Raw genomic sequence first — 14,574 nt, forward strand, 5'->3', positions numbered from 1 at the left:
ATCAACGACATTAACTAGGAATCAAAATCAGATTGAAACTGATCATTTTAATAAAGTCTCTAAAAATAGCATGACTGTTTTTGGAACCAATTTTTTTAAATGTTCTTTTTGGTGTCAGCTTCAGCATCACCAGGCAGAAAAATAAAAATGAGGGAGAAACCTTTAGAAAGAAGAGAGGATTCATAGGATAATATGATAATAAATTACATTATATGTAATTATATAATAATAATAATTTAAAGCTAGAAGGGACCTTAGAAGTCATTGATCCAACTTCCTTGTTTGACAGGTGAGGAGAGCCAGAGCTGGAGAGGTGAGTGGTTTGGCCAACGTCACCCAGGTAGAAAGTCAAGCAGCCAGGATTTGAACCCTCATGGCCTCTGATGCCAGACTCATTGCTCCTTTCGTCCACTCTTAGCTGTCTTTTCCCAATCAAGGACTTCACTGCTGCCCACACATGACTAATGGACATGCACATTTCCTTTATCCTAAGTGACCAGTCCCAAACAGAAGCAATAGACAATTTTTATGCTTTGGTGACTTCAGGGATAAAGACATGGGATGAGATGGCCCAGTAAAGAGAGAGCAAGATTGGTAGTTAGGAAGATTTGGCTTGGCCAAATCATTTAAACCTTCCATTGCCCAGGACATACTGTGACCTGATGATGGAGGGAATTTCCATGCAGAGGAAATCACAAATACCTGGGTGAGCTGGGGCGGTATTTCTGGACCTCAGTTTGCTCCTCTGTAAAATGAGGAGGTTGGCTTCTAAGGTTGCTTAGCTGTCATCTATCAGTGGATAGAATGTAGGACTTGGAGTCAGGAAGACCTGAGTTCAAATCCAGCCTCAAGACACTTACTAGATGTGTGACCATGAGCACTGCCTGCCTCAGCTTCCTGCGAAAGAGCACCTACCTTCCAAGGTTGTTGTGAAGGTCAAATCAGATAATATTTGTAAAGCACTTATGCACTGCCTAGCACGTGGTAGGCACTCAAGAAACATTTGTTTAAAAATAAAGTTAAGAAAAAATCTAGGCCAATCCCTCTCTTTCAACAGTTGGGAGCAGTGAGGCTTTGACTTCTCCAAGGTCACAAAATAAAAAGCAGAGCTTCTGTCTCACCTAGTCCAGCCTCTTCAAATGACCAAGAAGGCTGAGATGTTGGGCAGAGTGCTAGACCAGAATCCAGAGGGCTTGGCCTCAACCCCAACCTGAGACATTTCCTATCTGAGCCTTTTGCCTCATCTGTAAAATGGGGATAAATGTACTTCTCAGCCTCACTGTTAGGAGGTTCAAGTACAGAATGTTTCAAGCTCTTTGCAAATTGTCTTTTGTTGTTCAGTCATTTCCGACTCTTCGTGATCCCATTTGGAATTTTCTTGGCAAAGATACTGGAGTGGTTTGCCATTTCCTTCTCCAGCTCATTTTATTAATGGGAAAACTGAGGCAAACAGGGTTAAGAGACTTACCCAGGGTCACACAGCTAGTAAGTGTCTGAAGACAGATTTGAACTTGGGTCCTCCTGATTCCAGGGCTGGTGCTCTATGTACTGCCCCACCCAGCTACCCTGATTTTTAATGCTCATCTTTATGTACTCTGAATTCCAATCAAACTGGCCTATCTGTGGTTCCCTGTACATGAGTCTATTTCCTATCTCCAAACTTTTACACGGGAAAATCCCTATGTCTGGAGTGCACCCAATTCTTCACCTAGACCTCACAGAATCCTTTGCTCCCTTCACACTTCAAATGCCACTTTCCAAGGAAACTCATCCTAATCTCCTACAGCAGAGAGGGCCCTATCCCAAGAATTAATTCCATACCTACTTTGAGCAGATTTCATATTATATTTTCTATGCATGTGTTGTTTTCCATCAGTAGGAAGCCCTTGGGGTCAAAGGCAGTTTTCTTTTAGCCTGGCACCCACCATGGCGCTACAACAGGCCCTTAACCAATTGAGTGAAAGTACAAAAGAATACAACTTGTCAGAGTGGAAAGAATCCTTCATTTGGCTTTTTTTTTTGTAGGCAATTTGGGGTTAAGTGACTTGCTCAGGGTCACACAGCTAGTAAGTGTCAAGTGTTTGGTCTGAGGCTGGATTTGAACTCAGGTCCTCCTGATTTCAGGGCTGGTGCTCTAGCCACTGTGCCACCTAGCTGCCTCTCCATTTGGCTTTTAAAGCCTTTTTGCCCTTGTCCCTTCCTGTCTTTCCAGTCTTCTTATACCTCTTACCCTCTCTATCTCTGCCATCTGGTGACACTAGTCACTTTCCTGTCCTTGTACAGGACACTCCATCTCCCAACTGGGAACATTCTCACTGGCGGCCCCTCTCCCATACCTAGAACCCTCTCTCTCCTCCTCTCTGCCTCCGGACTTCCTTGGCTCCCCTCAAGTCCCAGCCAGAGCCCCACCCTGTATCAGAAACCGTTCCTATTCCCCTTTAAACTTCATGCCTTCAGTGCAAATCTCTTAAAATTTGGTATTTTGTTTTTGTTGTCTTAAAGCCTAACGTGATAGGTGCTTAATAAATGATAAACTAATTTAATTCAAAAATAAAATAAAATAAACTTAATTCCTTCCCTCTGAGATGAGTTCCAGTTTATCCTGTACATATCTTGTATGTTGTCTGCACATTGCCTCTCCCACTGGACTTGGAGATTCTGGTGAGCAAAGACCGTCTTTTGCCTTTCTTCATTATCCTCAATGCTTAGCAAAGTACCTGGCACATAGCAGGTGATTAATAAATGCTTGTTGACTTGACTTCATCTATAGGTTCTGGTTTCCTGGGCAAACACCGGCGGTTTGGGAGAAGACTGAAGATAATGAAAGAAAAACACCATTACCCACCTGCTTGCTCCTGTTCTGCCTTTGTTCGGAAAAGCTGAGGCTTCTGTTTCTGCTTTCCCTTCTTAGCTCCCATTCTCGCACCTCTCTCTGATGGTACTTCAGCTCTTCATCTTGCATGTACCTGGCAATCTCCTGAAAAAGGAAACAGGTTAGGGGCATACCTTCAGGATCAGAGATGTTGAATTGTTTCAGTCATGTCCAACACTCCGTGACCCCTTTTTTGGGTTTTATTGGCTAAGATACTGGAGTGGTTTGCTATTTCCTTCTCCAGTTCATCTTACAGATGAGGAAACAGAGCTAAGTGACTTGCCCAGGGTCACACAGCTAGTAATTGTCTGAGAGTAGATTTGAACTCAGGTCCTTTTGACTATAGGGCTGGTACTCTATGCACTGCGCCACCTAGCTGCCCTAAAAAAAGGACCTGAGATGTCATCTGTTCCAACCTCTTCACTTGACAGACAAGGAAACTGAAGTGAATGGATACTACAGATGCTACTGAAGAGGAAATGAAGTGATTTCCCCAAGGTCACAGAGCTGAGATTCGAACCCAGATCCTCTCACTCCAAGCATTCCTTCCACCAAACCATATTATCTATATACTTTTTCCTCCAGCTTGGAAGATACCGCCAGAGTTGTTGACTATCTGACTTAGAAATATACATTAAGATTTTCTGAAGCACAGATAGGGCAAAATGAATATACCTCATTGCGGTAGATAATTTCAATGTTTTCTTTGTGTTACCCTCTCTACCGGTATTTAGGTCAGACATATGATGTCATGCTTTAGGGAACTCTCAGTACAGAAACTCCCTTAACTGATGCAGATCAGCAGTTTGGCTGTAATTTATAATCTCAGGGACTTACTTGCCTGGGTTACTGAGAAGTTAAATCATAATGAAGATTAAGTCTGGCCCTGCTCAGTTCACTAATAGAATCCCTTTTTTTTTTCTCTCCTTTTTTTGAATTGAATTTTAAATCGAATCTCCAGGTACATTTTGTTTTGACCCAATTCTTAGACAGATCTCTGGTCTTTTTTTAAAATTTATTTATTTATTTTTAGTTTTCGACATTCACTTCCACAAGATTTTGAGTTACAAATTTTCTCCCCATCTCTTCCCTCCCCCCACGGATCTATGATCTTACTGAGGTGGCTATTCCCTCTTGATGTTAATTCCTCCCTTTCCATCCTGTCCCACTCTTTTCCTCATCCTCCGATAAATCCACCGCAGAGGGCCCCACTCAACATGGTGGAGGCTTTTACTTGGAAGTATACTGGAAAGTATTTGTTGGGTCTTCCTCTAAATGATGCAATAGATACTTCCCAACAAACAGACAAAGAAATACCTTTACGAAGTATATTGGATGAAAAGAAATGGGTTGTTCAATTGCATTCAATAAGCAAATATTAAGCTCTTCTTATGCACTGGATTCTGGGTATATAAAAACAAAAAGGACAACAATCTTTGCCCTTAGAGAGTTTCCATTCTACCAATGCCTTTGCACTGGTCTTCCTCTGTGCCTGGAATGCACTCCCTCTTCACCTGCCCCTTATAGAATTGCTGTCTTCCAGACTCAGCTCAAGCACCATATATATATTCTACATGGAGTCTTTTCTGAACCCCTCTCCCCAATTTCTAACACCATCTCCTTGGACAGCCCAGGAATAGCCTTAACTGCAAAATGGGGATAATAATAGCACCTATCTCTCAGGGGTGTTGTGAAGATTAAATGAGATAGTATTTGTAAAAAGCTTAGCACAGTGCCAGGCACCATTTAAATGCTAGCTAACATTATTGTTGTTATTATTGCCCTGACCCTGACTCTTCTCAGGTTGAAGATGGCTCATTCATCCCACTTGAACCAACATTGGCAAATTGAGGTGGCCCCACAGGGTGGTTGCCATGCAACTAGTATTCTAACTCCTTCTGAATGACCATCACCATCAATACTGTATCTTACAGAGTCCTTTTCATCGGTGTACTTTTCATGAATAAATCAGTAGTAATACTCAATCTTAACTAAAACATTTACTGAAAATGCAAAGCAAATATATATAATTCTTACATGGCATTTTACTCATACACCTCAATTATACTCTCCCATCAATGCACACAGAGTCCATTCAAAGAGTGGACACCCACCTAAAGTCCCAAGGTTAGTAAAAAAATATATGTAAGAGGAGAAGCTAGGTGGCACAGTAGATAGAGCACCAGGCCTGGAGTCAGGAGGACCTGAGTTCAAATCTGACCTCAAACCAGAAACTTGACACTTACTAGCTGTGTGACTCTGGGCAAGTCACTTAATCCCAATGCACTTACTAATAACTTTCCCTTCTATTCCCCTTCCTTCCTTCTTTCCTTTGTTCCTCTCAGCAACAACAGGTACCGATGAGGAGAATTGTTTTCTTCTCAGCAACAAATCAGAGTATTATCTTCTTCTTCTTCTTCTTCTTCTTCTTCTTCTTCTTCTTCTTCTTCTTCTTCTCTTCTTCTTCTTCTTCTTCTTCTTCTTCTTCTTCTTCCTCTTCTCCTTCTTCTCCTTCTTCTCATTCTTCATCCTCTTCTTCCTCTTCTTCTTCTTCTTCTCCTCCTCCTCCTCCTTCTCCTCCTCTTCCTCTTCCTCCTCCTCCTCCTCCTCTCCTCCTCCTTCTCCTCCTCCTCCTCCTCCTCCTTCTCCTCCTGCTCCTTCTTCTCAGCAAGTCACAATACAGACGTCTATTCCTTCTTCTCAGAAGCACATGGCAGAAGAGAGCACTTCAGCCTCTTACTGGCTAACTAATCATTCCAGCAACAAGTGACAATGAAGAGTTACAGTCTTTTCTTAACACAGCTCTGCAATCTGTCTTCCTCTTCTCACCTTTCTTGGGTCAGTAGCTAGTTCTCCCTACCAATAGCCAACCCCATATTAGCTTATGAATAGTAACCAAAGTTCATCTTCAATCTATAATAAGGTAAATTACATTTGTCCCATAATCATAAAACTGTTCTGGTATTCGTGTTTCCCAAGTTATTAACAGAAAAGATCTCCAGTTTTTCATATGTAAATCACTGAAGTAGACTGTTTTCCATTTACTCCAGTGTTCTACAGTTTGTCATAGACAAATGAGCAACTGTTATCTCAGAACTCTGAGTTAGATTTAATTTAGTAACTGCTTCTTTTAGAAGGCAGACATGCCTCAAACAATTGAACTTTCAAGGGTCATTCCCTAATCCTTATATTTTTTAAAAAACTATGTTCGTTTTGAACATATTTCTTATTGTCATCCTTTGTAATCAAAGAGGACCAAAATGACAACATGATGTCAGAGTCAATGTACCATGTGTCCAACTGTGGCTGATCAAACTAATACAAGCTCAGAAGGCTCTACCACAGGTCAGACACAAATAGTCCATATGAACATTTGGGAAGGAGATGTCTCTAAATTTGCATTATTCTATATACTTTTTTTTTTTGGCTAGGCAATAGGGTGAAGTGATTTGCCCAGGGTCATACAGCTAGTAAGCATCAAGTGTCAGAGGCCAGATTTGAACTCAGTTCTTCTTGAATCCAGGGCTGGTCTCTATCCAAAAATACAGGCACTTTTTTTTTATCCCATATACTTTTACACGTGTGTGTTGTATATGAGCTTGCTTCTTCTGTATATATTCATATACATATACGTTGTCTCCCCAAAAGAATGTAAGCTCCTTGAGAGGGGAGGTTGTTTAAATTTTTAAATCTTTATGCCAGTGCTTGGTACAATGCTTGGCACATAGTAATTGATTAATAAATTCTTCTCGATTGACTGATTCTGTTGGAGAGAAGCACTGTGTACACAGATTAGTAAACAATAAACACAAAGTAATTTTCTTTATAAGGGAACATGGGCAATGGGAGGGGTAGAGAGAAGAGTCTTATATAAAAGGGGCCACTTAAACAGTACCCTGAATGGATCTAGAAATGCCAAGGGGCAGATGGGAGATGGGAGAGTGTTTCAGGGACAGGGGTAATACTCTATGTGGGGAACAGCTTTCACATCCACCCTGCTCACACGACCACCATCGTGGTTAAGCCTTTCATTGCCACCTGCCTGGACTATTACAATTGCCTCCTAATGGACCACCCTACATAAGATCTCCCTCTCATATCCAACTCATCCTCCACACAGCTGTTTAGGTGATTTTCTGGAAGCATGGGTCTGACCATATCAGTCTGCTCTCAGTAAGCTCTGTGGCCCCCTGTTATCTAAATGTTCAAATACAAAGTCCCTGTTTAACATTTAAAGCCCTTTCATAGTCCCAAATTACCCTTCAAGCCTTATTTCCCTGCTTGCTCTCTGTGGTCTAGTCAGCCAGGCTGGTGCCTCTGCCCTGGCTGTTCCTTTGCCTGGAAGGCCCTCCTTCACCTGTACCTCTTAGAATTCCCTACTTTCTTTTCATACTTGGCTTAAGAACCACTTTCTGAATAAAGCCCTCCCAGATCCACCCTGCTGATGGTCAGGATCACACTCTGTCATGCCCTGCCCACCAAAATCATCCCTTTTGGAGATACTCACGTTTGTGCATGTTGTCTCCTCCGACAGAATGTAAGCTCCTTGAGGACAGGAGCTGTTTCACTTTTCTTTTTGTACCCTCAGCACAGTGGCTGAAGCATGGTGAGTGTTTACAAATAAGTGTTGGTTGACTGACTATGAGAGGGAAGAATTTGTAAAATCAGACTAGAAAGATAGAATGGACCAAGATTGGCTTTAAGTGCCAAACGAAGAGTTTTTATTTTATACAGTGGTCAATAGGGAGCCAGTGAAGGTCTTTAAGCAGAAGAGTGACCTCATCAGACCTGTGTTTTAGAAGTACCCGTTTTGATGATTGTCAGAAAAGAGGAATATGCCCCCTTTTATTTTGGGCATGATACCAACCATACTAATAACTGCATTGGGCACCAGTTTTGCTGTCTCTAGAAACTGTTTTTATTGATGTTGTTATGGTCACTGGGCATACTGTTCGTTGGGTTCTGCTTTACGTCATGCAAGTCTTCCATGTCTCTCTGAATCCTTCATATTCATCATTTCTTACAGCCTAATAATATTTATTGCTTCCACTTGAGAAAATAGGCTATGGTTCCCATTTAGAGGTTTCTGATGATGGTCCAAGATATTCATGCTAAAAATTCTTAATAGTGACTTAAGCAGTAAATAACTGTAAATAATATTATGAATTGTAGATTAAATTACCCTAGAGGTTCACAACACATTTTTGTTGTTGTTATTATTGAAAGGGGTTCCTGGTACAAAAAGAGTTGGGAACCATTGACCTAGGCCAGTATCTTCTCAGCAAGACATCCCCCTCGTCGGTCTTCTTCAAGAACAAAGGATGGTAGGGCAGCTAGGTGGCACAGTGGATAGAGCACCGGCCCTGAAGTCAGGAGGACCTGAGTTCAAATCTGGCCTCAGACCAAACACTTGACACTTACTAGCTGTGTGACCCTGGGCAAGTCACTTAACCCCAATTGCCTTTAAAAAAAAAAACAAAGGATGGACAATAACATTTTCTCAGAGTAGATCCCATCTACAGAACCATAATGTATAAGAAAAATTGGCAGCTGAAGTCTCTGCCCTCACCTCATCCTGGGCCACTTGTGCGGTCCGATAGTCATCATTGCGCTCCCGATTCCTTCTTGTTCTCTGCCAAGAAATGAGAAGTTACAGTTAGTACTACTTTCTTTCTCCTATTAGTTACATCTTGTCTACTGAGCACATGAATTCTTCACTCCAGCCTTCCATCAAGGTCTGTTTGAAGCATGGTGGTGAACCTAATATTCTTGAAGGCTCTGTCAATGAAGCATAAGACCTGAGGTGGGGGATGGGGACAGGCACTTTGAGTTGGAATGACTCAGAGTATAAGCCCAGAAACACAGTGTGTCTGCCAAACTGGTATCATCCTGGTGAGGCTGAAAGAATTTAAATAGAGGGAGTTTGCGACAAGGTAATGAATTTTGGAGGCAGCTAGGCGGCACAGTGGGCTTGGAATCAGAAAGACTCATCTTCATGAGTTCAAATCTGGCCTCAGACACATAGTTAGCTGTGTGACCCTGGACAAGTCACTTAACCCTGTTTGCCTCAGTTTCCTCATCTATAAAATGAGCGGAAGAAGCCAGTATCTTTGCCAAGAAAACTCCAAATGGAGTCATGAAGAATCAGAAATGACTGAATAGCAACAAATGAATTTTGGAAGCCATAGCAAACACGGTAGGCTGGAAGAATTGGATATGGAGTTAAGAAGAAATGGGTTTGAATCCCAGGTCAACCACTGTCACCTGTATGACCTTGGTCTAATCACTTTAGCCTTGATGGTCAACTAAAAAACCACAGGGTTGGATTAGACAGTGTTGTGTTGGTAAATATTTAACAACCAACTCTCCCCTCCCCTCCAAAATCCAAAATATGCACAAGACATACTTTTAAATTTAATCTGCATTTTAAACATTTCCTCCATCGCTTTTTAAAGTCTCTACAATCAACAAAACAACAAGTCTGATTTGCATTTGTCAATTTCTGAGCTGTAAATGCTCATACTGAAAATTTAGTTGAGCTTCCTTCAGCACATCCCTAATTAGACGGTCACTGAGGTCCCTTCTAACTCTACGTGGTTCTTTTTCTTTAAAAAATTTTTATTTATTTATTTGTTTGTTTTTAGGCAATTGGGGTTAAGTGACTTGCCCAGGGTCACACAACCAGTAAGTGTCAAGTGTTTGGTCTGAGGCCAGATTTGAACTCAGGTCCTCCTGATTTCAGAGCCAGTGCTCCATCCACTGCGCCCCCTTGATACCCCCTCTACATGGTTCTTAACCTGAGACCTACGAATTCGTTTTAAAAAATATTTTGATAACTATCTTTCGACATCATTGGTTTTCTTTATAATTCTATGTCTATTAAAAATCTTTTGATAACTATATTTCAGTATCATGTATAGAAGATTTTTATGACTAGATTTCAATTTTATTGGGTTTCTTTGCAATTGTAGGTATAAATAAGATATTTTGGTAACTATATTTCAATGTCATTGGTTTCCTTTGTAATTCTATGTCTATTAAAATATTTTCATAACTATATTTCAATATCATATGTAAAAGATTCTTATAACTATATTTCAACATTATTGGGTTCCTTTGCAATTGTAGATGTAAATAAAATATTTTGGTAACTATATTTCAATAGCGTTGGTTTCCTTTGTAATTCTATGTATTTTTACACATTGTTTACGCATTTAGAACCACAATTCTAAGAAGCATCCCATAGGCTTCACTAGACTGCCCAAGGTTTCCATGACACAAAAAAAGATGAAGAATTCCAACTCTGAATCTGTGGTCTCTGGGCTCCTTTTCCATCTCTAAACTTATAATCCTTTGACAACTGAAGCAAGGATGAACTGTGTTCCCCATGCATGGAAGGAGACTCAGGAGGGACGAAATGCACGGTAGGCTGGAAGAATTGGATTTGGAGTTAAGAAGAAATGGGTTTGAATCCCAGGTCAACCACTGTCACCTGTATGACCTTGGTCTAATCACTTTAGCCTTGATGGTCAACTAAAAAACCACAGGGTTTTTAAAAATATGAAATAAATGAAAATACATTCAGTTTCCATGGTTTCATCAGCAAGGGAAATTTCGAGGATAGAAAGTTCTGTCCATCTCTACCGACAGATTACAACCTATTTATGACTTCATCAATAAAAGAGCAAAAGAACCTGAAGCCCAAAGACCTTACGCCAGCGTCCGCAGAGGGTGCAGAAAGAGGAAATGGAAGCCTCAGACTTCAGTTACATGAGAACGCGAAGGCCCTCAGGCCCTAGCTGAGCCAGAATCCAAGCCATGACAGCCACAGACTGAAGGCTGAGCTTTGTTACCAAGAGTGTGCGAACAGGAAGGTAGAAAAAGTGCACCACGTGAACTGAAGGCTGCTTGTTCTGAGAACATAACAAGTCATTCAAGAGCGTTTTAAAGCCTGCTGCTGAGAGAGCGTTCTTAACTGAGGTACACAGAACCCCAAGGTGTCAGTGGAGAGATATCAAGGATTTGTAAACTTGGAATAAAAAAAAAGACATTTTTATTTTTGCTAAGCTCCAACCTTCTTTGTAATCTCATATATTTTATTTTATGCACTTAAAAACATGATTCTGAGAAGGAGCCTATGGACTTCATCAGACTGTCCAAAGGGGTTCATGGCACCCAAAAGGTCCAGAATCCCTGGTTTAGAGATTTTTGTGACTCTTAAGATCTCTTGGGTTACCCCCATTGCCTTCAGATAAACATTCCATCTTGATTTATAATCCTAAGGCCTTTTTCCCCACTCAGTATCAGAATCGAAGGTGGGACTTGAACCCAGGGGTTCCTGACTCCAGTTCTGCCCTATAGCTCTACTCAGAATCCCTGTGATCTGGAGTCTTGGGCCTTCTAAACTGGAATTCCTTCTCTAACCACCCTGGTCAGTTCTTGCATCTTCATCCATGTTATACTGTTTAGCAGCTTGGCTACCATCATCTGTGTGACCTTAGCCCAATCATTTAATTTCTCTGGGCCTTAATTTCCTCCATCTGTAAAATGATAAGGCTGGATTAGACCCAGGGTTGTGCTGGTCAATATTTAACAAACAACTCCCCCAAAACAAACAAACGAACAGGTATGTAGGACATGACTCTTAAGTGTAATATACATCATTAGCATTTTCTCCATCACTGTTAAGTCTCTCTAATCAACAAAGTAATAAATCACACCCTGATTTGTAGGGTTTGTTGATTTCTGAGGTAGGAAACTGAAGAAAATGATTTCCAACAGTTTAAAACTGATTGGAAATTATCTCCTCCAGCCTCTTGGTGGTCACACAATGGACAGGTTGAGGTGTGAAGACTATAACACACTTCCATGCCTATTTACTTTTTGTTGGTTGTAAAAAAAACACTTGAGATGGTAGAGTCAGATGCAGCCCTAAAACAAGGCATCTCCCATGTGCATTTATAAGACTCTTGGTAGAAATGAATTTGTTCCACCATCCTTTGATTAAAACAAGAGAACGTAACATCTGAGAATGTCATAAGTAATCTAAGAGCGTTTTAAAGCCTGTCGTTGAGAGCAGGGCTTCTTAGCCTGAGGTACATAGACCCCAAAGGTGTCAGTGGAAAGATTTCAAGGGTTTGTGAACTCAGATGAAAAAAATAGGTGGGTGCTTGCTAATATCTTCACTGCTAGAGTAATAACAGTAATAGCTGATAATGATAATGAAGGCTATTCCCCTAAGAGTACAAATGGAATTCAAGTCAGTCAGCATTATTAAGTGCCTATTGTGTGTCAGGAAATGTGATAGGTAGGCACTAGGGAGGCAAAGAGAATATAGAACAGTCCCTCAACCCTGGAGATTTGGGTAAACTGGGTTTTTAAAAAAATGGTTAAAGCAAAAATGGTAGTAGCCAAAGTGAGGGTGATTGCCTGACCCCAAGAAAGGTGCGATCAATACATCAGAGTGGGAAGAAGGGTCACATCCCACTCTCCTTGCAATAGACACTGGTGGGGCTTGTCTCTAACACAACCAGGCTTCATGCTCATCTGTGCCCCCTGAAATCCTCCTCTATTCCACCTCCAACCTCCCTGGGCATTTCCCAACCAACCCAATTCTGAGTTGGCTGTTGGCTCTTTGGGTCAGTTTAACCAATCTACTGCCACCATGGAACCCACAGCAGTAGTGACAGAGGTACTGATGGGAAAACCCCCAGCATGACCTTTTTCTGTACCATTTCCTTTTGGGTTTGGGTGGGCTACAGTGAGTCATTTAAAAAGGTCTAGTATGGGTGGGTTATGAATTATATCACAAGCTTCATTTTACTCTTCCTTGTATGTCTACCTTTCTTCCAAACTTCCCTATTTCTTTTTTTTCTTTTTTCAAATTTCTTTTATTTTCTTTTCTTTTTGAATTTTTATTTAGCATTTTATTTTTCCCCAGTTACATGCAAAAAATTTTTAAACATTCATTTTTAAAACTTTGCAAACTTCCTCTTTCTATCGAGGGCACTACCATCCTCCCAATCCCCCCAACTCACAGGCCCCATGCCATCTTAGATTCTTCCCCTCCATATCCAATCGGTTTTGACCTCCATAATCTCTCCCTCCCCTATACGTAACACCCTTCTCTCTCCTCACAGCCACCACTCTAGTACAGACCCTCATCTCTTACTTGGACATACTAATAGCCTCCTAATTTGATCCTCTGCCTCAAGTCTATCCCCATTGAATCCACTCAACTGCCAGAGGGATTTTCCCAAACACAGGTCTGACCATGTCATTCCCCACTACTCAATAAAGTCCAGTGGCTCCCTAGTGCCTCCAGGATCAACCACTTTGTTATCTTTGTCTCGTCCTTTAGAAAATGTTATTCTCACAGTTCTATAAGGTTCAGGATTATTAGTATATGTATGCAATTTTCTAATAGGGAAACATATGAAAAAAGTTTGGAGATTGGGTCTAAAGAAAGAAAAAATTCCACCTTTTGTCTGAAATGATCAAGAAAAATGTGTGGGTCAAGAACTTTTCTGCACCTACTATGTGAGTCTCCTCTTCTTCCTGCAATCTCCAGGCCAATTCTTCATCTTGTTGGAGCTGCTCCTGACTCTGGAGTTCCAATTCAGCCATCTGCCAGTTGATGGAGTCTGTGCTGTCATGTTGGGGGTGATTCACATCTAAGTAAGAGGAAGCAATCACGTCCATCAACTTCAGCTCAGATTGAAGAAAGGATTTCTAGAGCGGAGGTATCAAACACACAGCCAAGGGGACCCCCTAGTGCTGCCTGAGCCCAATTAAAACGTAACTGGGAAGTATTTAACAAAATAAGTAAAACCACAATAAAACATAGATAACGTTACATTTTAAAACTAAGTCAACATGTGGTCAATACGGGGAATCCTTACGTCCAGTTTAGTGGCCCCTGTTTGACCCCAGCTGGGTATCTTGCTCTGATTTCTATATCTGAAGAGCGGAATTTTTTAGCTATAATTTTTTAAAATATCCATGACATGGTAGGTAGAGAGCCAGCCTTGGAGCATGGAAGACCTAGGTTCTAGTCCTCTCTCTGACCCAGACAAGCTGGGTGCCCTTCAGCCACACGCTCTGCACTCTTTGATCTGCAGAAGGTCTTATCTTCCTTCAGATGGCAACAGCTTTCTGCAATGGGACTTGGACGCCATAAGGAAACGGTCCCCAACCAAGAGAGATGAAATCCTAAGCCTCTAAGGCCCGCATGAAGAGCTGACCTACTCCAACAGAGGAAGCTCCCTTACTGGGAATTCCCTCTGTTGATTGAATCTTAGGTCCAACCCTTCAATCTGCCACGACCTCCCTCTTCCCCAAACCACATAGGCTTTAGAGAGCCTGAGGGTAAGGAACGGTTCTCCTCAGGGCAAACAGCTCTCTCTTTGGAGTCAGAGGACCGGGTCCCATTCTGATGCCATCTTTCCCTTGGGTGACTTTGGGCAGGTCTTCACACCCCCGGGCTTCAATTTCCTCTTCTGTAAAACCAGAAGACCCGGAGCTTCCTTCCGCCTCTAGACCTACGATCTGTGGTCTAATCGTTAGGGAATTCTTTCTCATAACAGGCCGAAGTCGGCCTCTTTTCAACTTTCCCCCATTGTTTCTGGTTCTGCCTTATGGGGCCAAAGGGGAAAAAAAAACCCTAACCTTTTTTCCATGGGCAGCTAGATGGCTCCATAATG

At 41.6% G+C, this 14,574-nt stretch overlaps 1 protein-coding gene across 1 annotated transcript in view; it reads right to left on the bottom strand.

The window, feature by feature from the left end:
* The window catches only part of LOC110199803 (uncharacterized), a 59,959-nt gene that overhangs the window by 9,980 nt on the left and 35,405 nt on the right, over positions 1–14,574 (bottom strand). The window contains exons 7-9 of the mRNA XM_078146227.1: positions 13,409–13,545; positions 8,442–8,504; positions 2,846–2,977 (exon numbers count right to left, since the gene is read on the bottom strand). Of these exons, the coding sequence (XP_078002353.1) occupies positions 2,846–2,977; positions 8,442–8,504; positions 13,409–13,545 (332 nt within the window). The remainder of the gene's footprint in view (positions 1–2,845; positions 2,978–8,441; positions 8,505–13,408; positions 13,546–14,574) is intronic.

Source organism: Phascolarctos cinereus, unplaced genomic scaffold, assembly GCF_003287225.1.
Source record: "Phascolarctos cinereus isolate Bilbo 61053 unplaced genomic scaffold, phaCin_HiC Scaffold_726;HRSCAF=1367, whole genome shotgun sequence".
Taxonomy (NCBI): domain Eukaryota; kingdom Metazoa; phylum Chordata; class Mammalia; order Diprotodontia; family Phascolarctidae; genus Phascolarctos; species Phascolarctos cinereus.